The sequence below is a fragment of the Gallus gallus genome, chromosome 2 (assembly GCF_016699485.2).
Source record: "Gallus gallus isolate bGalGal1 chromosome 2, bGalGal1.mat.broiler.GRCg7b, whole genome shotgun sequence".
In the NCBI taxonomy this organism is placed as follows: domain Eukaryota; kingdom Metazoa; phylum Chordata; class Aves; order Galliformes; family Phasianidae; genus Gallus; species Gallus gallus.
This window is the reverse complement of record NC_052533.1, coordinates 40,589,891-40,615,719: the sequence shown is the minus strand read 5'-3', so window position 1 is coordinate 40,615,719 and position 25,829 is coordinate 40,589,891. Positions and strand designations below refer to the sequence as shown.

The window sequence follows — 25,829 nt, the reverse complement described above, 5'->3', positions numbered from 1 at the left end:
TTTCTGATTAATTCCGTTTCCAGCTCCTATGCATAACAGCAAACAGGAGGGAAGGTCATTCTGACCAACAGTGTTCCCTGAATCCAGCTGGAGACTACCAGCAGTAGCTATTTACAGTATTAGAAGACAGAACTGCACGCCCCAAATATTTTTCAAGTGCTAAATCAATTAGTCAATATTTAAAGGCCATATATGATTAAATTCTTCCTTCAGTTGCCCTGCACACATTCCTGCTGCTATTTCACACACAAAGTACACAGTGGCAACCTGCAATCTCCACTGGTCGGTGCTGCACTGTGAGAATCGGATACCCATAATAGCAGTTCCTGACCCAAAAACCTGCAGTTGAAGAAGTCCCCAAAACATTGACATAGGCGTTGCTTTGAAAGACAACAGACACAAAACCTGAGGTGAGAGTTCAAACTAAGGTTTTGGGTTCACTGTATGAACTGTAGTTTTCATTCACATCGGGCATTCCTTTAGTATCTATTCTCACAGAAAAGAAGAAGACAGAGGCGTTATGGAAATTGTTGGTGAACCACTGACTTCAGGCAGCTTTATGGTCATTTTGAAATCCACACATCCCCCCAGTGAGAGGACATGGTTGAATACAAAGCGCATGGATGCTCATTCAGAAACAAAGGGTCAGCCCAGGCTGCAGGGCCCAGGGGCCGTGCACAGGGCTGGGAACAAGGCCTCCCTGCCACCCCAGGCCGGCACCCAAGGGCTGTGCCCGTCACGCACAGAAGCCTCACACTTCTGCCTCCTTTTATCACCTTAGCAGTGCCTGTGTTGGCTTTTGTCCAGTTATTTTTCTGGAGTTAACCAATACAAAAAAAAAAAAAAACCCATCACGTTGCTCTGTGTGACCCCATGCGTAGCCTCTCGGCAGTGCAGTCTGCCTGGCTGCACTGCAGACTGCCAGGAGGCAGGTGAGTATTGACATCTACCTCCTTCCCACTCCACAGTTAGTTAGGCAGAGGGGAGGACAAGGGTGTCAGAAAACAGGCCTCTGAAGAAGCAGTGTTAGAAATAAATACTGCACACAGTGTCCAACCTTTTAAATGAGACAGCGATGTGTTAATTCATCTGTCCATTTTAACAAATACAGCCTCTAAAGTAAGGGAATACTGTGTGTTCACAGAAGTCTGTAATTAAACTAAAGTAAAAGGTTAGCTAGAAATACCCAAACAGACTCACAACTAGAAATACTCGTTTGACTGTGGGTACACCTTTGAATTTGCTCAATGGCTAGGAACGGCAAGATGGGGAGACCACAGTGCACATTTAAGTGGCAAACTGCTACGTGAAAATGAGATATAAAGGTTATTAGATGTTGGGAAGAGACAAGGCAGCAAGTATATCCCACCACAGGTAGTGCTTTCAGTCCAGTTTTGGCTTAGCCCTGATCAGCTGAATAATTTCAGGCATCACTCTTAGCCCACAGAAGGAGACAAACAGATTTCACTTGTGTTTTCTCAGATGCCTGAGTATGCAATACAAATGCAAACTATCGCCTGGCTCTTTTCAAGGTTCAAAACAGAATATGAAAAACAAGCATATGCTGCAAACATAAATTGCTGCTAAAGACATTTATATTCACAAGAACAACTTTTTAAAGGTGTAAATAAGATATTATTTATTTACATTTATTTGTAGTTGATGACTTGATGAGTTGATTTGTGGTTGATGACTTTCAGGCTTTATCCCCTTCTAAGCCTTCTGTAAGGAATGCAGCTTTCGTTAACAGTTTGTTGGTTCAAATAATCGTAATGGTAAATTCGTGTGGATGTCAAGTCTTGAGATAGTTTCCAAATGAATTACTTCTGTAAGTTGAAGTGGGAAGAATGGTGAGAAAACTAAACTAACCTCATCTTCCCTTTCGCACGGGTGTATTTCATTAGCTTAAAAGACAATAGAATCCACAGACCGTGTTTCTTCTCTAATTGTTCCAGTTTTCAACAATTCATTTCCAGTATCTCAGATCTTAATCCTGATCCATTGGAAAACAAACATTATATTCATCTTATCTTACAGTTTGGCTACAGTTAATAAGATCTGACTAGCAAAACTGGGCAGGAGATATTATTTCGGTTTATTAATATTCCTGTGTGCCTCCAGAAGAACACAAGGACAGCGTACCACATTCTTAATGCACAATGCGTTTTGGTAGCAAGAACACAAGATACACAAAAATATTCAGTGCTCTAACAGTGCCTCTCCTGGCCTCCTTCTCAGCTGCAGGCTGATTATGAGCAACAAGAGCTCAGAGCAGCTCAGCCAGCAGGCAGGTTAATGCCAATCAGCACAGCCTGGAAGGAGCAATTTTCCTAGGAGGTCACAGCAGACAGGAAGGATGAAGAATTGTGGCCAGAATAAAAGATGTCTCCCATGACGCTCAGAAGGAAACAGAGGTCAGAATGCAGCTATTTCAGCGACATGCTAATGCAAAAGTAAGTAAAACTAGCACTGAATCATACTGTCTCAGATGAAGCTGTATTTTTGCTTCCTTAAATGCAAATTTAGGAGTCAAGCTCCAAGTTAAATTTGTTCTTATGCTTTTTGTGATCAGTGTCTGTTCCCCACTTTTTAAAACGTTTCCAGCTACAGAGCAAGGCATTTCTTCCTATCAGATCTGGATTAACTGAGGAGCCCAGTATAATAAGTAACACAGGTATTTGTTGATTAAGCAAGGCAACTTTCCCAAATTTGAAGCATATGCAGTTATTTTTTGATGGTGGTGGATAGAAACAAGAAATTACTATTAGGGAAAAAAAAAACAAACTTCTTGCACTTAAGAACACTTAAGAACAACACTGAAGGCCTTCTGGCCACAAGGATCATAGAATCACAGAAGGGCTTGGGTTAGAAGGGCCCTCAAGGATTGTGAAGCTCCAACCATCCCGCCACAGGCAGGGCCACCACCCTCCATATCTAACACTAGACCAGGCTGCCCAGGGCCCCATGCAACCTGGCCTTGAACACCGCCAGGGATGGACGGGGCATCCACAACCTCTCTGGGCAGCTGTGCCAGCACCTCACCACTCTCTTGGTAAAGAACTTCCCTCTGATATCCAACCTAAATCTTCCCTCCCTCAACTTAAAACCATTTCCCCTTGTCCTGCCATTATGTACCTTTGTAAAGAGTGGGCTCCCCTCCTGCTTATAGGCTCTCTTTAGGTACTGGAAGGCTGCACCCCCCAGCCTTCTCTTCTCTAGGCTGAACAAGCCCAGCTCCCTCAGCCTGTCTTTGTAGGGGAGGTGCTCCAGCCCTCTGATCATCTTTGTGGCCCTCCTCTGGACCCTCTCCAACAGCTCCCTGTCTTTCTTGTCTTGGAGGCCCCAGTTAGCAAGTGTAATTCCCATGAAAGATCTCTGCTCACATGCATCTTCTCATGAGCAAGATATCTCCTGATAGCAAGTCCTGTCTGTAACCCTACAGAAGAGTTTATAACCCACAGCTCAGTCAGCAGTAGGACAAGACCTGGAACCTGACATCTTTCTGTGGACACTCTGATGCTTAATAAAGGCTAAGCCTATTAGCTTTTTTCTCCATGGACCATTTCTCATCTACATGGATGTCTGTCTTCATGAAATATGCGGAAACTTAATATCTCTGTGGTCTCCATCCCACCGCAGTCAGATTTAGATGAAATGGCCCAACGTTCAGTACCTACTCAGCAGCCAGAAAGGAATGACTGAAATAAATGAGCACACATATACCGAGTGCAACACCAGCACTGCAGACAAGAAAGAAATTAACTGTCCTACTGTTCTGACTTGTCTACCGAGCAGTGACACTGCTATTAATGTATAATAATCGCTTATTGCCGGCCCTATTTCTGAACAGAAAGCTTTTGAAAGGGAGCTTCTGAAAGAGAATCTCTTTCCATAGTTTACCCTGGTTGTGCCAGTGGGTAATGTTTAGTGGTGAAATCAGCACATTAAAATGGTTGTATGCTGCTTTTGTGGGGAAAAGCTTTATAATCAGTCAGTTGCTCAGTTCAGTCAGCATGACTGAAAAAAATTATGTTTCATCAACTGCAAAAGGTATTTTCATTGTTAGAGAGTAATACTGTCTCCAAAGAGAAAAAGGCAAGCAGCAGTCATTTCCTAGATCTGCTGCTCAGAAAAAGTCTCATTCAAGCTCTGAAAACATACAGTCACAGCAAATACACTCCATGGGCTCAAAAGCAATAAAAACTATAGAATATACTGATAGATGTGGAGTGATCTGGTGATTATGGATGAAGCGTCCATGGGAAAAAAACAAAAAATGACACAGAAAGCTATTCTGACTGTAAGGCTCCACGTTTTGTATGTCAGCCACCTTGACATCAAATAGACTTCAATGTAAGGTCTTAATGCATGGCCACAGTACAAGAAATTGCAGCTAGGAGCCGGTCACTGAGGTTAGTTTCAAGTCCAGCAGCAAGATTAATTAGGACTCAGATTTGGATTCTGGTTTGCTATTGATCGGTGTCACCACCCAATGCAGCAATTCCCCCATGGAGCCTTAAAACCGATTAGTGCCACTTTCTACAAAGTTCAGATCGGATATGATCATGTGGATAGTTAGTCAAGCAGCATGATTACAAAAATATATATACTAAAGGCAAATGGCACAGATGACTTTCAAGCTTTGCAAAAGCTCAGCGTGAGAGGCCCTTATTCCTTCTAGGACCATTCTTTGCCAAAAACTGCAGGAGCACAGAATGTGCCAGAGGGAAACACTGATTCCACACAATCAATAATTTTGATTTTCATGCTGTAATTCTATAATAAATTAGGAATCAGAGGATCTACCAAAAAAAAAAGCCAGATGGTTCATTATGAAATACACCAGCTGTCCTTTTTCCTCCAATGTCTCATTTTGAACTAGTGGAAAATGCAATTACTTTAATCTACTCTGTATGGCCCTATAATAAAAAACAGCAACCAAAATAAAGGTTGAAATACCAGCCACTCACTGCATTCACATAGTCTACCCTCCTGATGTCACACAGTGTAATTACTTTGCAAAGCAGATCACATATCTCCACTGAGGTACCTCTGCTTTCAACACCAAAGCGGCTGTACAACAATTAATAGCTGTACTATTACTATGTTTATTTCTAAAAATATCAGCAGCAAGCTCTGGTTTCCAAGTGTATCCTTTGGTATCCAAACATGACTCCTGTGTATCAGGAGTTCATAGTGACAGTGCAGACAAGCAGACAAACATCTTTTAGTATGAATCAAAGACAGTTTTAGAGAGTGGTATATGTATGGAAATACCTTAGTTCAACTGGCAAGCAATAAACCTATTTCCAAAATGGCCATATACTTGAATGGAAGGCAGGAGGGAGAGAAGTTACTTAAAAATCACATTTGTGTTTAGTAACTTTGGGTGTTAACTTTGGAAAACCAGTACATAAGAACTGTAAAAGAATAATCCTTGGAGTTGCATAAGGATACTTTCTTAGACATGCTGAAATAAAACTCTCCCCTATTTGGTTTTAGTTGTATTACATAGAGAATTATTTGGCATATTTTGGAAATTTAACAGACTATGCATATTCTTCAGATCTCAGTCTCAATTATTACAGCACAGCCAAAAACTTAACGTGAAGGTTTCCTGCAGATAACAAATCTCTCCCTCAGCCAAGCATGAAGATGTAAGTGGTGCAAAAGGAAGCAGTTCAGGGGAATGTTTTTCACACTGCCTCACCAAAGAGAGAAAAGACAACTCATTTTTAAGTTGTTTCTAGTTCCCTAAAGAAGACTTAATTCCTGTTGCTAGGTGAGTATACCAGCAATGTCTAAAATACAGCCCAGTAAAATTTGTGTGGGATTTGTTCACCTATGTAGCTGTCATTTATGTGTTTCTAAATATCAGCCCTTCAAAAACTCATGGAAAGCTGGTCAAACATATCAGTGTTAGATATGCAGCCACAACTTCTCCACACTGGTAATGTAAATGATGTTGCTTGGGAGGCTGAGCACAAACACTTGCTTCTCTTGCCCCATCCCTGGAGGCATTCAAGGCCAGGTTGGATGGGGCCCTGGGCAGCCTGATCTAGTGGGTGGCAACCTGGCCATGGCAGGGGGTTGGAGCTCAATAATCTTGAAGGTCTTCCAACCCAAGCCATTCTATGATTCTCTGAGAGAAGAAAGAGGTAGTAATTTCATAGACTTTACATAAATCAAGTCACATAAATTCCTTTCTCCCTTTTGGAAATTAACAGTCACCTCAGTGTATCAGTAATTCTGGAAAAAAAATATTTTTAGACACTAGGATTCTCTGCTTATTTTCATACGCACAGTACCCAGTATTTCTGTGACTGTTTAAGTGTCTAGGATGAACAAGAAACCAGTGAAGCACAGAAACAGATAGCAAAAGCTGAATTAGCTCTAAAGCTTAGATACGGTAACGAGGCACACCATTTACAAAACACAGGAGAAGCAAGCACTTATCTTTATTTCCAAATAAGACAGAATTTCAAAATATATGTTTAAACGTCTGCTGTAGCAATACTAATTCAAATGTTTGAATGTGGAAATAACTCATTCCTCCCCCCCCCCTTAAGCTGTTTATTTAATTTTTAAGTCATTTACACTTTATTAATCTACTGTTTCAATAAATGCTTCACACAGTTGTTTTTAATTTGTTTTTAATAATATGACTATGTATCAAATCTCTGCCTCTTATTTTACACATTTTTAAAAGACAGTTACCTTGATCCTCTCTGTAAGATAATGTTTATACTACCTCTCCTTAGCAGTATTTTTAACTGGATGCAATCTGTTTTTTAACATAATCCACAGCTGCCTCAGAATGTCCTTTCTGAGGCTCTAGTCCTTTTTTGTCAAAGGGCTTTCATGAAGAAAGTCTTTAATTAGTATTCATTTCAAGTACATTTTTATTCATGTCATAAAAATCTGGTCTGACTAAAGTTCTTATTATTGTAAATAACTGACTGGATACTAAATCTTGAAAATGATACTGGAGAGCAGTAAGCTAATTCAAATGCTGTTTTTCCAGATTCTTCCCTTTAATACTACTTTTTGTTGGGTTTTTTGGTTTTTTTTGTTTTTGTTTTTTGTTTTTGTTTTTGTTTTTGTATCGCTACTAAAATTAAAAGTCTACACGACACATATTTGAGCTAGAGAAAGTTAAATTTTGCCAGTGATGAATGTTTTATCTAACAGGCATCCTGCAGCACACTGAAGATGGTAGGTATTGTGCAGTTAGCTTACGTCTTTATTGTCACTTTACTGGGAAGTTTCTGTGTGTCACTCACTGACTTTTCTGTACTTCACCACGTACGTGCAACATAATGTCATATGGAGAAAGTTTTCAACCCTGTCTTTTATTTCACAGAATCATAAAATTGTAAGAGTTGGAAGGGACCTCTGCAAATCATCTGGTCCCACCCCCTGCTGAAGCACGATCCCTACAGTAGATCGCACAGGAAAACGTCCAGGTGGGTCTTGAATATCTTCAGAGAAGGAAACTCCACAACCTCTCTGGCCAGCCTGTACCAGTGCTCACAGTAAAGAAGTTCTTCCTCATATTTGTATGGAACTTCATTTCCTCACTTTTGGAGAGGTTTGCCCACCAGACACTGTTCCTGTCTTTATTTGGATAGTTCTGTATTATCCCTATCTGTAGATGGAGATACAGAGTGATTTAGACACAGCTGTACTGCAGGCCAATGCTAGTTGGTTTGGACTCTGAGGACACCCTTACTCTTCAAGTACTTCCACATCACAGCACTGCACTTCTATAAAGGAGAGACACAAAAAACTTCTTGGGGTTGGACTGGATGATCTCCAGAGGTATCTTCCAACCCCTATGATTCTGTGACACTTTTTTGTGTGCAGATCTCACGGGAAGCAGCACAAAGTCAGGATGACCGCCTGGGGACGATTCCCAGGCAGAAATGGACTGCTCCCTCAGATACCACTTATGAACATCTATGCTGATCCCACTGTTGGTGTGGAAGTGACACCTTCCTAAATTTTGGCATTTATGATTTTTGTAGCATTTGCCACAAAGACTCAATCTTTGACAGCACTGTTTTTGCAATATAATTTCTATGTGTTCACGTTCTCACACAGTAAACAGTCCTGAAGTTTTGTTGGCCTCAATTTGTCTTGGAGCTACTACTACATTTGAAGCCCAAAGATCAATTTTGTCTGTTTTCTGGCTATACAGTCTGACTATTTCATCTACTTTGTTCCATCTCCAGTATCTCCTCAGAAAACACCTCATTTGAAATATAAAGCTTATGTAAACTGCCAGTACACAACCAAGTACATCCCCCTTGATGAAAGAGAGTTGAGATCTCTGTTTTTTTCCACTCAGGTCTGACCGACTTCGGCGTTTGCAGCCACTTCGTGTTTCCGAGGCTTTGGTGATTCCTCGGCACTTCAGGCCCTGCCCTGCTCTGCCCTGCCCCAAGTCCTGCCCGACGAAGCGGCACTGCCGCCTTTCCACACGCCTACGGCCTCCCCGGGCCGCGCAGGCCATGGCAGGGGCGCCGCCGAGCCTCCCTCACACCGTCCAGGCCGCCATGACGTGACGTGGCGCGGCAGGAGCCCGCCCTTCTCCGTGAGCTGCTCGTCGCTGGCAGCAGGCGCTCGGGCTCGGGCGAGGCGTTGAGGGACGGAGCGGTGAACTGAGAAGTGGCGAGGGACCCGTCGTGTGGCGAGGGGGAGTGGGAGGCGGCAGAGCCGGTGGTGGTATCTGTCTGTGAGGCAGTAGGGAGGTGTGGGGGTGGGAACTGGCTGGTGGCTGTGGGCTCGCAGGCTGTGCTTCTGTCGGGCCAGGTTTTGCTGAGGCAGGAGAAGGTTGTGCTCCCTTCCTGCTCGGGCCTGCACTTCTCAGGGCCCGGGCTAGGCAGCGTGCTGGTAGGGGTGTGCAGGCGTGTGGGGTTTGCAGGGCTTGGTGGTGTCTCCCACAATGCCACAGTTAAGATCTGGGAAGGTGGTTGGGGCTGAGACACTGCTTGCTCTCTGGGGTGTAGAGGTGGAATGTGAGCTTGGGAAGCAGGTGGTAGTCGAGCTGAGTCCTCAGCTGGTACCAGAGAGGGAACCCGAGCAGCCCTCACCTTCATATTCACAACCTGCTGCACTCTCTGGAGGCTCCTCTGAGCAGCTTACTTTTCTTTTGTCTGTGCAGAAGGAGCAAGCCAAGAGTAGGCAGAGGCCAGGTGGTAAGAAAAACAAGGGGGTACAGAGAAGGATGTCTTCTGAAAGGAAGAATGGTTCTGCTCTGCAGGTATCAGACAGTTCTGTGTGTGAAGGTGGGCAGGCAGCAGCCATAGTGGCAGGAGTGTGTTTGGAAAAGACTGTAGGCAAAGAGACAGGACAAGGTCAGCAATCGTTTTGCTTAGGAACTGACTTGCAGAAGAAATTGTCAGGAGAGACTGGCAGCCCAGAAACACCAAACCTCTCTGGTTTCCAGGAGAATACAAGATGCTCTGGAAAAAAACGCAAGCATTCCTATATGGAATTGAAATTGCAAATCCCAGCCTTGGAGGAGGATCTTGAGAGAACAGAGAGGCATAGTGTTGTTTCCTGTTTGTCAGAACCTGAGGTGCTGCAGCCTAGAATGGGCACGTGTAGCACTGAAATGAAAGGCACTGCCTCCTTAATGATACTGAATCTGCAAATCCCAGGTCTTAAGAGTTTGGGGACTGAGGAGTCTTTCTTGTCTGAACCAAAACCTCAGGAAGTGGTGGATAATCCAGAGATTATAGATGGGTGTTCCTTAGAAAGGCTGAAAAAGCCAAAGAAGGGAGGAAAGAGGTACTTGACAAAGAAGGGCAGGCAATCTTTGGTGAAATCAGAACTACAGGGGGCAAGAAGATCTGCCCTGCTAGAGCTGTATACACAGTGTGTGGAGTCCAAGGAAAATGCTGCAGTTTTAACAGAGGAAGACTCATTGCCGTTACTATGTGTGCAGGGCTTAAGTGGCCAAGAACAATCAACAACTGAAGAGGAGCAGCACAAGTGTTGCATCGTCGAGCATCAGCTGAGCTCAGACCTTCAGAAAGGAGCAGATGGCGTGCAGGAAAGTGGTAAGCATTTGTGCCCCACTGTAGAAGTACAGGTCTAGAATTTGAGCTTCCAGGACAGGAGGCTGGTGCTGCAGTAAGACCTCATTAGAAAGTAAAAACAGGAGATAATTTTACTTCTGCAGGTGGAAGTGACTTTGAGGGGCAAAGTCATACAGGCAGGAAAGAGTGGTGTGTATCCTGTCTCAAAGTGCCTGTTAACATGTGGCCAGTCGCTTAGCTCTTATCTCTGCACTTCTTGAGATAGGGACTTTAGGAAGGGGAAAAGCTTTTTTGAAGTAGAAAAACATTCATTTAGCACTAAAGAAGGTGGACCATGTATACTTGGGGTGAATAGGGGAAGTAAGGGGTATCAGGAGCAGCAGGCCCAGGGTAAGAATTTTTAGATTTTATTTTGCAGTATTACGAGAATATTAAATCAGCTGAACAATTCTGGAATAGGGTTTTTAAAAATCTCCTTTTTTCAGGACAGTTATCTGTAAGGCATTCTTTCTGTTTTAAAAATGAATACATTCAAATGACAAACATTTGCTGTAAGTTATTAATAAATATTTAATCTAGATACCATATCCTGAAAAAATGAGATATTAAAATTGTTTTACTTCAAAAACTGAGATCTTAACAAAATTTTACCAGTATGTTCTCAAGTTAATTCTCTGTATTTCTGCATGTACTGTTTACAGAATCTTTATTTACTGTCAAGTAAAAAGTATTTTACAAAAATGCAAGTCCTGGAATTTTCTTGGGTCTTGAGCTGTGTTATGCATTTAATTGGACTATATATCTGAAATAAATGGCTGTATTATTATAAACAAGCTTTCCTATTACAGAGAATGTATTGTGTAAACAAAAGATTTTTAAGACTGATTGTGCAAATGCCATCAGCATTTTCTTGCCAGATTTGCTGTAATTGGTTCCCACCCATTTTAAATATACAGCTTCCATTGACCTTTCAGCATCTTCAGGTTCTGTTGTCTATCTGTACGTTTTCTGAAGACAACATAATTTGATACTCTCATGGCTGCTAATAGTGCTTATTTAAAGAAAAAAAATGGTGAAATGCAACTGAAATGTTTTTGCCTTATGTTGTGTTATGCTTTTTACTAACCTTGACTGTTTTTTGTTCTTTTTGTAAAATTCTGCAATAGGGTTGTTGTTGTTTTTTTTTCCCTTCATGTGCTCTTTAATGAGATTGCTTTGTTTCTGAGCAGCAAAGAAAAAACAGAAAAAAAATAAACAAAACTCAGGTATACAAGCTGTGAAGAAGTGTAAAAAAAATCTCATGAGATCAGAAAATCCCTGTGGAAAGGAGTCTCACTTCTTGGAATCTCCTGCAGTTGATGCATTAACTGGGACACAAAGCAAGATTTTTGTATGCCATCCTGAAACTAAAAGATCTGGTGTACAGCGTAAAAAAAGAAAACCCAGAACTGATTCTATCAAGTGCATGCAGAATTTTAGCCTAACTACAGCTGAAAAAGCAATGAATTCAGAACATAATGATGCTGAGAATAGTAGAGACAGCCTAAACAGCTGTGACGACTTGCTGGATGTAACAAGGAAGAACCCATTTGTAAGATTGGAGGCCTGTAGTTTCATCAATACATTTGTAAAATCTTCAATGAATGGAGCTACGAGCACCTTTAATGTAAGTGGATTCTTCCATAAAGCCCAGGATGAGAGGAATTCCATTAGTCCTGGCGGTACTGTAGAATGGAGTGATATGAATTGCAGCCCTAATAGAATGCAAGATGAGAGATCACTCATTAAAGATAGTTTAGTGTTTAATAAAGAAGGGCATTTTTCATGCAACCAGAGCAAAAACAGTAAGTTCTCAAGGGAAAAAAAGCGTAGTACTGTTAGAAAGAGTAGAAAAAAGATGAAAATCACTGAGATGTCAGCCATGCAGACTGTTTTGCCGGATGTTACTAATGAATGCAGTAAGCGTGCGTTACCAGCAGAAGCAGCAGTTGCCTCTTCAGACTCTTCTGCAACCTTAGGGCTAAATAATCAAGAAGTATCTCTGTCAAATGTGTATGATTGTGCATCTCATCTACATACAGAAAGCAATACTTCTGAAGCGCAGAAGAGTAGAAAGAATAGGAGAAAGAACAGTACTAAACTACTTGCATTTGAAGATGGCTGTAAGAAGACATCTGATCTGTCTGTAGTAGCAGAAAGAAAAGATTCAAACACTGTGGCATCACAGTGCCACCCTGTTACCTCAGGTAGCCTGAGAGCACTAACTCATGCCCATAATGTTTCTTATCATCACAACAGCATGACGGATGAAAAATTAAATAAAGTTAGAAAGAAATTGCAGCAGTTTACCTGTCAACGAGCAATACCTATGACTGGCAAGCATGTTTGGCCTATTGAATCTTGTGCCAGGACTTCTGGATGGATCCCTAAAAGTTGTGGGTCTGTCTCAGAAGGAAAAATAATTTTAAGTCCAGTCTTTGCAGAGTCCTCTGATGAAAGCAGTGTAAAAACCATAGGAAACAGTGCTGTGACAGGGAGTTTGAGACAGTTGGTTTTGCATACATCATTGGCAGAAGTTAACAAAGAACCTGAACATAAAATAATGGATTTAAATGCTGGATGTCTAACTTCAGTTGAAATCTCAGAATCCTCTTCTGTGGGTATTAATGAGACTTGTAGAATGAGCAGTGAAAATGCGGAATCACCAGTTAATATGGTTAAAAGTGCTGTGCCTTTTAACCCTGATGATATGAAAGAAGATGAAGCAACCTCAAATTTTACAACAAGTGCAAAAGATAAAGGAGCTGTAACAAAGAGAAACCCGTCGGTGGCAGGCCAGAATACTGCATCTAAAGGAAAACGAAACAGAGTAAACTTAGACCATAAAGCATCAGTTGTGAACCAGATGCTTTCTGATTTAAAACAAACAACAGTACTAAACACCAGAAACCTGACGAGTTTCAAAATACCTTTACGCAGAAACAAACCTGAATCTGGGACACTGGAACCTGTCAGTTCATTTGAGAGTAAGACCTGTAGCCTACCAGAGCTTCTTGATAGCTCTGGTGTTTCAGGAAGACAGAAAAGAGATGAGGAGACTACCTCGATAAAGGTTAAGCAGCAGCCTCCTCCTGTAGTAAGTGATGCTCTATCTACAGCTTCCGTGAAGAAAAAAGCTGATGAGGTTAACAATAAGGACTTTTGGCATGATGGCTCTGAAAGGCTTTCAGATGAGATGTCCACACTCCCTGATCCTGTCTTTTTATATCCATGTCGTCTTGAGAGGCAGTTAAAGTCATCTGCACCTGACTTCTGTGGTACTGAATGTGTATGGAAATCAGAGGTTTCCCATCATTCAGGGGATACAGTTGACCACCGTGTTGCATTAGAAATACGTGATGATAGCACATCAAAAGTCAATCTTCCACAACACAAAAGTGAAAAGTTTCCAGATGTTCTTGAAGCTTACAACAAAGATGTTCTTGTCATTGATGTGATCCAGGATGACCCCGATCTTTTTGGAACCAGTGGCGAAGAGGAGCTTACAGTCACAGACAGTGAAAATTGTCCTGCAGAGGCATGCTGTTCTAGCATCTTCGTTAAAGAAGAAAAGCAATGTCTGGAGTGTGCTGTTACTTCAGAAAGCAGTCATTCAGTAAACGGTAATTTTAGGTATGCTTATAGTTCTCCTTTATGACAATAATGCTAAGTACTCTAATCTCATATGGTTATACTTTGGTTGTAGTAGTCAGTCTTCCTAAGTGTCAAAGCTTGATTGTGGTATGGCAGTTTCCTGAGTGCAAATAAATTCTTCTGGTTTTTGTTTTGGTTTGCTGTTTGTTTTAAAGAACTAGGATAAACTCTGAATGGAAGGAAGACCTAATCCTCAAGCATTGGTATAGATGAAGTGAAATATGAAATATAAGTGAAGCTAATGATTAACAATAATTGTCTTAATAATTAATATTTTTGAGTATCTGACTTAAGCAGTATCCCTTTGAGGGTAGATTTTACATGTAAATCGGTACAGTACTTACGTCTTCCTTTCTAGGTGTAGCATAATCTTTTACTGAGTCTGTATGAGTAAGCGACTGTCTTCACAGTAGCGTTCCATTCTGTATTTCTCCATCCACACTTCTTTTCTGCAACCACACATGTGAATAGTTCTCAAATCTGTAATTTGGCTAACGTTATAGTTACTTGGGATCTTGCATCTTCATTCAGCAAGTGCCTAATATGCATTTGTGGGCATCTGTGTTTTTCTGGATTTCAGAATGATAATAAAAGTCACTGGGGTGGGGCAACAAGCTGTTATAAATCAAGCAATAGTGCTTTGTGAGGTAGGCCTTCCAGTATGTGAAGGGCGCCTACAGAAAAGCTAGGGAGGTACTTTTTATAAGGGCATGTAGCGATAGGATGAGGGGAAATGGCTTTAAACTGGAAGAGGGTGGATTTAGACTAGATATCAGGAAGGAATTCTTTACTGTGGGGGTGGTGAGACACTGGAACATGTTGCCCAACGAGGTTGTGAATGCCCCCTCCCTGGAAGCATTCAGGCCTGGCTGGATGGGGATTTGAGCAACCTGGTCTAGTGGGAGGTGTCCCTTGACTTAAACATCCCTTCCAACCCAAACGTTCTACGATTGCATTCTGTGATTAACTCAACTCTGTACTCTTGTTTTCTCTCTGTGCTCTGATACTTTTCTTTGATAAAGGAGTTTTAAGATGAAATGCTTCATCTTAAAAACATAAATTTAGGTAGGAACTGTACAAGAATTTTATCTGAAAATTAGGGTTTTTTATTGATGGGTGTTTTCTTTTTTTGTGCTTTCTGTGTAGCTTTAGGTTATCTTTATTTTAAACAATTCTTTAAATTTTTTCCAATGTTGCACCATCCAATAACTGCCTTTGTTTTTTCTGTGTGTCTTTGCATTTCTTATCTTTTCCTGTCACCAAGCTCACAAGAAAGAGGAAGGGAATCTTCATCAGTGTGCCAACCAGTTTTTTAGACATGAGAATATTAAGCTTCTTTTTTAATATAAAAATACTTCTGCTTAAACAAACCTGTAAAGAGCAGTACTCAAATGGTACGTCTTCAGTAGGAGCATCCAACTTCTTAAGAAGCAGTTAGGCTGTGTCATAGTAAATTTGTTAGTATGAGTATTCACTTTGTGCACAAGGCGAATACCTCTGAAAGAGCAGCAGCACCCTTTCTTGCTCTTAGGACACTTCTGCTTTTTACTTCTTTCAAATAAAACTCCCTAAACTTAATCTGTTTTTGCACCATAGCAAACTGAGCAACACTGGTTAACACAGCTTGTGCTGTAAAGAGAGATTTGTTTAAATTTAATCAGCAGCAGCATGCAAGATCATTCTGCATTCACTGCTCAAACTCTGACATGATCCAGTCTGTCTTCATTTCCAGAGCTCTAAAACACATTGACTTCTTCAGGTTCTGTCAGTGCTCTTAGATTTGTCAAGCTGGTGATAGACGTTGTGTGCTGTATGTGATGGAAGCACCTTCTTGACAGGAACTTACGATGTGGCTCCTGTAAGCGTTCCACACTACACAGCAGAATCTGGTATAGATTTGGAAATGGCTTCTGACCTGAGCATGAAGATTTCAGTCTCTTGATGCTGTTACGTATTTTCCATTTAAAAAAACAACGTTTGTGATGAGGACAGCTTTCTGGAACGATCTGCGCTGCGATTTAAAAAAAGAGTAGTTGTTAGAGGAGAAATCACTCAACCTCCGCATTTCATATAAATGCATGGGAGAGAGAGGAAATAAGCTTACAGAGAACCTGATTGTGAGAAAAATCCCTCCTATCTCTTCAGACTTGCTGTGGCATAATTAAGCTTTTAGTATTTTTTGTAGACCTGCATAGATATTTGTACCTGAATGTTGCATAGTTCAAAGTTGCACATAGTGGGGAACTGTTGTTTTCACTAAGCTCTTGCAAATTACCGTTCTTTTTTCCAACTATTCTTTAAAATAGGTGAGCTAAGTATCTTTCTGCAAGTAGTTGTTCTTGCTGCCTTTAGGATTCATTGTTATGCACACCATCTTGAATGTAAAATTACTATAAATCACATTTCTTTATTTCAAACTCATGAATTGGTTTGTTAGTACAGTCTTTCCATGATTTACTGTATAGAGAAGATTCCCTTTTTCAATAGCTTAAGCAAAGGTGAAAGGAGGTGGTGAGCTTTTAATAGAAGATCTGGGTTTTGAAATGTCTTATGTTTTGCTTAACATATTTACATGTACGTTTATCGGAATAAATGTGGAATAGCCAAAAGAGATTTAAGAACACTCTAATGAGGGCAGTGTATTGTAAGGAAGGATCTGTCTAGGTAAAAGCATTACTGAGAACTTTAATTGTACGTAGCTGGTTAGATTAATTCTGTTTTGCAAAATGAGAATGTTAAATACACCTTTTGTTCAAAACAGAGACGTTAATATACAAGAATCTGGAAAGTCGAATGATGCTGAAAATTCATGGGATTTGATGCTAAAAGGTAAGCGTTTTTAGAAGTTTCTGAATATGCAATCAAGAAGAAAGTAACCACAAAGATATTCATGGGGGAAACCTAGGACTTACACTTTCCACATAAAATGAGAACATGTCAGCTAGTAATGCCTTTTACTGTAACAATGATTTCCCAATTATGTGAAATGCAGGTCTTTTGAAATGATACGAACGTCTTACAAGAGCGTCTTTTTCTGTGGTTCCTGTCTGTTGATAGTACTCCTTTGGACATTCCTGGCTCTTTAACCAAGAATTTCTGTTAGTTGATTAGACAGTAGTAAGACATTGAGTGTTTCATATTAATGTGTTAAGTTCCTGTAGAAAGCGTAAGTGGTTTGGGCAGAAGTAGCATCCTGGAGATAATGGAGCGAATTTCCCCTTGGGAATAGTGAGAGGGGAAAAGGTATAACGTCTTAGTGGTTAGAAGGCAAAAATAAAAGGTAATGAGGGCTTAAGAGCTCAGACACTAAGACCTCTGATGAGCAGTAGGGAGCAAGTCTGCAGCTAGAGATCTCTTACCTTGTAAATGGAGAGCGTACATATTGTGGCATCTGCAGAATTGAGGTGATCAAAACCAAACCTGGAAGCAGGTCCTGTGCTATTCAGTAACTTCTGTGTTTGTTTAAACTAACAGTTGTTTTACATCATATTCAAACAAAATTAGAGGCCAACGTTTTTTGAATCTTCTTGTACTGAAAACAAAGACAAAGGTTTAAGAAGCTCCTTATTCCCAGGTCTGACTAATGTAGCATTTCATCACACAAAAAGTAACCTCATTTACATCAATCTGTGCTTGATGTATGACTTCTTAAAAGACAAATTACCTGTGCAGAACAGAAAAAAAATGACTGATAGTGGTTATCACTGACAACTTACATTTTCATTTGGAAATACGTATTACTTCATTAGTGCATTGTGTTACACAGGGATGTCATGGCTGGTTGTCTGAGTGGCTTCAAAGAGTGTAAGAATGGCAACAAGTACTGCAGTTAGGGTTGAGTGATCTGGATGACATGAGTCATCTTCATCTTCCAAGTAGAAATGTTATGTACATTGTCTTCTTGCTGATGTGTATCAATGATGTTACAGACTGATGACTGTGTGATCCAATGAAATAGTGAATTTCTTTCTGATGAAGAGCTCTTTTATTGTGCGTAAAAAAAACTGCAGTCAGGTGTTCCTTTCATTTCCTGCAGTGCTTACGGAAGGTTCTGACGTTTCCTGGCATTGAATTCTCCTTCAGTTTACTGCATTACAGGAATTCTGAGTTTTTCAAAGCTGTCTGCATTTACTGCCGAGTTGCGTCATGTCATTACAATTAATCTATCCCTTTCTCCAGTAAAGACTTAAGTCATTATTTGCTTAGCAAATTACTATATATATCATGGGTTGTTCTCTAACAATAAATCTTAACTGTGTTTATTTTTAAAATATTGAATTAAATGTGATATAAATAAACCTGTTGTACTGTTCTGCAGGGACTACTGCAGAACATACAGCTTGGTTGGGATTTTAATTGCAGATTCAGTTTAATATTTATTTGACAGGGCTCATGCTTTAAGTGAAATAATTTTACATACAAATTTTGCATTTACAATGCCCTACAAGTTCTTAAATGTCATTAGTATTAAGGTTTTAGAATATGTAGGAGGTAAAATTCTGCCAGCTTATAGTATGGGAAACAAATAATGTGCTTGTGCATTTTCAGCTTCAGATATTAAAACCCACAATTCCTCCAGTGGAAACAGTCCTATGCGAAGTTTTACTGAGGACTCTTTTGAAGATGGACAACTAACAGAGCTAGATGAACTTCTAAAGAGTTTTGAAATAGATGAAAAGGTACTGAGAAATTATGCTTTGTCACTGAATAGTTTAAGAAATAGCAGTCCGTGTATTTGGGCAGTTGTAATTGCTGATGCTGTTTCATCAACATTTTTACATGGCTGTGGTGAAAGGAATATTACTTTCACAGTATTACAATTACTGTGTGCTATTGACATGATGCATTTTGCTTGATGGAACTTAATTTTCTTAACCTGTCATTAAAATAATCTGTCATCAAATTTGATATGAAACAACATGTTGTCATCTCAGTTTTTACAGTAATTCTGTTTCACCAGCTTTATGGAAGGGACTGTTCCAATGGACACACAGACACTTCTGTGCGTAAGTGACATACCTCGTAAAAGCTGGTGTCAAATATTTCTTACCACACAGTCTTGGAAGGACAGGGTGTTGTTTGAAAGCTGGGGAGCTGCACAGCCATCCTGCATCTCAGAAGCGTTCTGTGGTTGATTACTTGGGCAAACCTTCCATGACATTAACATTCTGATTTCCTGGCAACTCTGCGGGAGCGTTAAGCAATTTTCATGCTCAGTGACGTTATTTGACCTTTCTACTCTCTATCACCTCCCTCTTCTAGATAAGCTGCCTAGGATTTTTAAAGAGTTGCTGAAGTTTTATGGTATTCACTTATTTGATAATGGATTAAAATTTGCATTTCACTGCCGCTCAGACACAGGTGCTGATAGTGTCTGTCATTTTCCACTACTTCTGGAGTGGATAATGGTCTTAACTGGGTAAGTTAAACTGCAAAGTTCAGATGGCTGAAGATCGGTAAGTGCACGAGTGAGGTAATCAAACAATAAAGAATTGATTTCCCTGGCAAAATCGATGTTTAAAGGAGGAATATAAGTGTTTCCTTCAGTAAATGGAGTTGGCACTCATAAAATCTGATTCACAAAGTGAACAGCGCTCTTTTTTCCCCTACTCTTAGAGAGGATATCAGAGTCTGTCAAATGGTACAGGTTACTGATTAAGTAGTACTTGTTGCAGTACTGCCAGGCCACTCCGAAGATGGGCTATTTCATAGTGTTATGGCTTTATAAAATCAGTATCCTAATGTGTTTGGCTTTCGGTGCTATGAGATTAGCTGTAGGTATTTTTCAAACCTCAGACTTTACTGAACTTAAACCATAAAGGACTATTTTAAATATCTTTGCAGTTCAAATTTGCAGATGGAGTGGCTGCTGTGGAACCAAGTGAAAAAAGTGAAGCTGAAAAAAGGTACATATACTGTGTCCTTAAGGTAATATGATGTTCCCTAGCCACTCTACGAGTGGAATATGATATTTTACCAACACACCATCAGCATCTTAATTAATGTTTTCTGTTACATTTGGATCACTTAAGAAAATAAAAATCAAATAATAGAATTCCTTTGTGGTAACTACAAACTTATACCAGTATTCTAGTTAAAGCCTAACAGGACAGCAGACAATATTTTGTCCTCTGGCTGCTGACTAAATTTATTCTTTTTATGCTGGAGTCTCACCTGTTCTGGCATCGCTATATGAGTGTAATATGAGATGGATATATTTTCACTCACAATAGTACTTACTAGGGTTAAATAAAAATAACCCTTTCATTTTTATACCTCTTTGAACTATACAAAATTCATGAGAGGATTTAAAGATTTTGTTCAAATTCAGGCTGACAAATACCTGAGTGGTGGTAGAAAAAGACACTTAAAAATACGGCATGTGGAGTTAAGCATGTGCTTAACTGTTATGTCAGCTTCAAATGGTGCTTACACTGTTTACTGTATGTATGACTTGCATATGTACAATTCAGAATGCTGTAGTTGCAACTTCCATTCAGCGTCAGTGGAAAAAAATGAAGCTGAAGATGACTTCGTAGAAAAATATAAAAATTAGACTTAAATTATGGAATATTCCAGTAATAAAAAGAGAAATTGAATCATAGACATTTCAGAGTAATTTTCACAAGTAGTCAAAGAACTTTAGCATAGAGTGTTGCTTTTTTCCAGCACCAGTCACGTTTCTGTGACTGAAGTCTGTCACAGAGCACATTAAATGGAAAATGCTGCATCTATTCATTAATCAGCTAGAAGCTCCAAGCTCCTCCTCCTGTTAGAGCTTTTTAGATTTCCTTTATAGCATACATGGCTCTTTATGCTACAGAAGAAGTAGATTATGCTGGATAAAAAAGCTTGTGCAAGGGATACCCCAGTAATTCATCTCTTTCATTAACAGAGCATTAGAGCTAAGGTACACTGTCATCGTTGAGATGCGACACTCTGTACTTACAGAAGAGACGTTTCATCCTTTATTTGGAGTAAAACTGTTTTCTCTACTTTTACTCGAAAAACGTTACCATTGCAAAATTTCATGTAGAAGAAAACACAGTTATTATTCCTCTTTAACAAACTCTGCTTCTAGAGGTGACTTCAGTTCAATAAGCAAACAGATTGCACAGCCATACAGTTTAGAGTTCTTGGCAAAAATTGTGTGTAGTTTGATGTCAGGATTAAAAAGAGCTGAGACTGTTATCCTGAAGGTGGGCTGCTGTTAAAATCCTGTTTTATCAGCTCTGAGGTTGGCGTGACAGGGATATGTTAAAAAACATTTTACGTGCTAATTGCAAAATTCTGGGCCGCTAGGTGCACGCATCTTATTTTCCCTCTGGTGGGGAATAATAGTCTGTATTGACTAAAATAAAGATTGCTGTTGAGGAATTTGGGCTTGGTGGCTGCAATTTATTGTTATCTGCATTAGCGTTTTTCCTTCAAACTGTATGAAAAACTGTGCAGTTCAGGAATGGTTTGAGTTACCCTGGCTATGAGCTGCTAAATAGATGGAATGTGACCCTCACAGAAAATATTAAGTCTGTTTCTTTCTCCAAACAGCAAGCATGATGCAGTGTCATTTGTACTTAACCTAGGTTATTAATTGAAGGGGGGGAAGATCTGATAAAAGAGCATTTTTTTTTCTATGGCTTTATTTGCAAATAAGAAAGAGATGACTAAGCATTTTGCTAGCAATATTTGTACCTTATTTTGGAAAACAAAATGTTTTCAAAATCTGGTTATCTAGAATATATATATTTGGGAACAAAGGCAGGATAGGTTTTGAGTTCTCTTGAGTACAGTTATTAGGAAAGAAAATGGTTGGCTGTTCAAGTGCTCTGTGGATTACTTCTTTGTCAGATATTATATATAACAGACTACTGAAAAGTAGAGGCTTCTTCAAAGGTGGCAGAAATCATCTCAGACTTCCTGTCAGCTAAGTGAGAAAAAAAAAAAAGTTATTCATGTATGCCCTTCCCACTCACAGAATTTTATGTAGTTACACTCCAGAACAGAAGAATGGCAGCTGATACCATAATGAGATTGGACCAAGCTATGGGAGTAATGAAAGTAAAGTTGTTGGGTCTGCCAGCCATTCAACTTCACTGTGATTTTTTTGGTGTCACTTTAATTCTTGAAGAAATTGTCGTTTTTTATGCACTTAATCCCTCCTTTTATTATATTTTGTGTGTGTTTATTATATGGAAGAAGCACCTTTTTAATCTGGTTACATTTGTTTTTTAATGCTCAACAGTGACTGTAAATACAGAGATCTTGTGAACTGTGAACTGCTCTCAGAATTGCCGTTGCATGCCCCGAATGTAAACAAATTCAGTGAAAGTATGCTGCAGAAACCCTGGAAGAATGGTACTGTATGCTCTATCGATGAAACCTCCAAAATTGATTTTTATATGTGTGTTACTTACCTACAAAATCATAAGGATTTTTTTTTTCAGTTCCCAAAGTGTTCAGTTGGAATTTTTTGTTAGTTGTACATCTGGAAGCATAAATGTAAGCTCTCACATGATAGACTAGTTTTTTGTTTATTGAGCTGTTTACTTGTTTCTTGTTTGGGGTTTTTTAACCATTTTCTTACTTGATAGGGTCAGATATCAGTCATCTTGTTATTTATAGTCTTCAGATACTTCAGTTGTACAATAATGTCTGCATTCTTAGGATTTTGACAGATTGTGTATAAACCATGTTATTAGCAAGTAACTTATTTTTCTTTATTTATGGTCAGAGAATGTGACAACAGGTTTTCTTGATTGATTGTTATCTGTCAGCACTTCTTGGCAAAGGAGTTTGCCCACCTTGCCAACGATCAAAAATGTCTTGTTTATGCCAGCTCAAATGTTTGTGAAGCACTTACTAAATTGGATCAAGGAAACGATCTAGAATTAATAAGCAGCACTTAATTTTGATCTAGTATATTTCATGACTGGGGCAACGTACCACTGAAGTGTTTCTGCTAATAGAGAAATCATAATTCAGTGCAGCTGTAGTCGTGGTTTCCTTCTCTTTTTCTCTGCACATGAGAACTGTGATGTTTAGCCTTACATAAATGTGTAGTTTTATTTGGCACACAAGGTGGAGGAGAACAGGACTTTATTTATGGACAGACATGCATTTTGTTCCTTTGCAGCAGCTGTTTTGGGATATAATGTTTTCAGAATTATTGGTTAATATGGATGTTTCTAAATGTTGATTTCCAGAATTAAGATTGGTGTCAGACATTCTTGTTTAATTTCAGATTATACTGCCAGTCTGAGCTTTTAGAGTGATACTATATCATCACATGACTTACCCATATTTTTAGGAAGTGCAAGAAACATAAATACTGTAAAAAACAACTGTGAAATATGTCTGTAGACTACAGTGGTTTAAGGTTGGCAGGATCAACTCTTTCACTTTGAGGCCTGCTCCCTGTTAATTTGATGTGGTGGGAAGAGAGAGTGCAGACTGTTCCAAGGACCTGGCCAGAAACTCCAGGCAGTGGGGACAGGCTTATCAGGTTGATTATTAGGAAAAAATTCTTCTTGGATCATGCTGCTACGACAGTACTTAACATTTTCATAATTAATTGTTCTGTTATATATATGCTTCCCATCCTGTGGTCGTCCTGTCTGTCCAGAATGACGTACTGATCAACAGTGCAAACCTCCACTGGAACATGCCTCTTTATTGGATGTTCTTTATTTAAACTGTAGTTTTTTGGAAAGCACTAAGCACCCTGCCTTTTGAATACCCAGTTCTTTAAAGAGGCCAAACAGGCACCCTAGAAAGGAAGGCATTCAAAAGCTCATCCTTCTATTTAAATATGAAATTGAAGAATTTGAACTCGTGTCTTACATTAATATTGCAACATTGCTCATTCTTCAAAAGAAGAAAACTCCATCATCGTCAGTAATTAAAGATCTAAACACAAGTTTCATGGTTAAGAAACCATTAACTTCCATTGGACTTGAACTTCACCTTGTAGTGCTTAAAACATGCAGGTTGTTAAAGATTTTATTTCAACTCTGGAAAAGAAATTCTTGTTAGTGATGCAGCACTGCAAGGATTACTGCTAAAGGTCTGTTTGGTTTTTTTCCTTTTGAGATTGGAACTTCTGGATATTTTGATTCCATTTCTTTTCTCGTCTCTCTTAAGTAAGATAAGAAACCTCACACAAAGCAGTGAAGTTTTTAATTTAAAAGTTTAACCTCAAGTCCTTTCTCTTGAAGTTTGTTTACTTCGTATCAGGATAATTAAGAAATCTCTTAAGTTAGATTACTGGTTTTTAGATTGTATTAATCAAATTTTCATTAATCATGCATGTGACTTAAAGGATTTCTAAATACAAAGGAAAATAAGATAAATGAGAGTGGTTTCACAGTGACTCATTTCATTACATGATCCACTTATTGTCCTTATCCTAATTTTTAGATTTTAGATTCTCAGGAAAAAGTCTTTCACTGCCCCTGCAAACTTACAGAGATTCTGAGACAGGGAAGACAGACAAAAATATAAAAGTGAGTTGCTGAATCCTTAATGAATTTTGATACTTCGACAGTAAATTTGTTATGAATATCGAGACAGTTCTCTATATAGTAAGAAATTATTAACCTATGTATATTGATGTGTCTAGTTCTCTAAAACGTTACGGATGAATAAACAGAATTTCTGGGAACAAAGTCAATGATGATGAGACGTGTTCACAGTGAACCTTTGTTGAATTCTGTTTCCAGCTTAAACAAAACACGAATAATGCTCTTTGTTTTATTGTTTTTGTAGAACTGAAAAGCTGAGAAAGTTTTGTATTTTTAGGAGTGACTGCATTATCCATTTTGCTGAGTGCTGGAAAGGATAAAGGAATTTTACCTACCAGAATTCTCAGACAGTTACCCAGAGCCATGCAGTATTTTGTTGTCTTTATTCTTCTTGTACCCAGATATTCTGAAAATCTCCAAAAAATGGACATGTATGCTTTCAAAAAAAAGAAAAAAAAAGGTGCTTTTTTCTGCCTGTTTTAATTTTGTTTTATTTTTAGGCTTCCCATTCAGTCCAGCAGATCCTGGAGATGATTAACTTACCCCGTAGATACTGCAGATTTTATTTCATGACTTTGCGTGGCTGTGAAAGGTCAAAATGTTGGTTTTGGCACGTTCCTAAACGAGGGCATGAAAAGGTAAAGAGATTGATTGAAGAAAGATTGTAAATTGCAACCGTTTCTAATGCAAATCAGCATCTCTTGTGTTCATTTATATTAAACCAAAGAGAGAGATTAAATGTCAGAGGCTGATGGGTCAGACGATGTTCAAAAGATCTTTTGAAGATGTGTTACGGTTTGTTTCTTTTTTTAAATGGTATAACTTTGAACTTGCAGATTTTTTAAGAGTACAGGCATCAACAAAAGGCCAAGAATTAGGGCATGCCAGTATACAGTGGTAAAATGGGGAGATTCTGAGACATTTCCATGCAAGCATCAGAGACCTGTAAGCAAACCCAGACTTTATATATGTTCTTAAAATCAAAAGCCATCTGTGATATATTACTTTGGGCAAATTTTGTGAAACAGGTGCCTGTCTGTTTCACAAGCAGAGCAGCAGTTTTTCCACTTGCAAACAATATTACTTTTATGGTGGTGAGCAAAAGTAGATGTGTTTTCAAACCCTCTAACAATAAATTGAGTCTGTACTGCTTCCAAGAACTGTGGAAGGCAAACTAATTGTGCTGTCACGTAATGAGATTTTGGAATTGGCTGAGACTTAGGTGGTTATATAAGTCATTTAGAAGGAAATAAAACATGAAAACAGCTAAACAAAGACAGATACCTAACCTTGTCCTTAGCAGATCTTACAATACTGTTTCTTATCTAGCATCTAATTGATGTGAGTTACAATTTTATCAGTAGTGTCAGTAAGCAAGAAATTAAAGAATGCAAATGCGAAAAACAATGTAATAAGCATTGAACCTGATGGGGGGAAATGCTGTTCTAAAAAATCTTCAACTTACTGTATCAGAACTTCTGAAATAAGTGAGTGTCATTTGGTGTTATTTTGCAGTGTTTTTTCCTTTTTATGTCTTGAGAAAAGCTGTTTTTTGTTTTTGCTTTTGTTT

The 25,829-nt window shown here is 39.2% G+C and overlaps 1 protein-coding gene across 1 annotated transcript in view; it reads left to right on the top strand.

Annotated features, from left to right (window-relative positions):
* The first annotated feature begins 8,757 nt into the window (after window positions 1-8,757).
* TOPAZ1 (testis and ovary specific PAZ domain containing 1) overlaps window positions 8,758-25,829 on the top strand; it is a 41,010-nt gene continuing 23,938 nt past the window's right edge. The window contains exons 1-9 of the mRNA XM_046937982.1: window positions 8,758-8,835; window positions 9,167-10,067; window positions 11,276-13,718; window positions 16,501-16,568; window positions 18,288-18,418; window positions 19,584-19,645; window positions 21,982-22,094; window positions 24,156-24,241; window positions 24,760-24,897. Coding sequence (XP_046793938.1) covers window positions 9,230-10,067; window positions 11,276-13,718; window positions 16,501-16,568; window positions 18,288-18,418; window positions 19,584-19,645; window positions 21,982-22,094; window positions 24,156-24,241; window positions 24,760-24,897 — 3,879 coding nt within the window. The 5' untranslated portion in view covers window positions 8,758-8,835; window positions 9,167-9,229. The remainder of the gene's footprint in view (window positions 8,836-9,166; window positions 10,068-11,275; window positions 13,719-16,500; window positions 16,569-18,287; window positions 18,419-19,583; window positions 19,646-21,981; window positions 22,095-24,155; window positions 24,242-24,759; window positions 24,898-25,829) is intronic.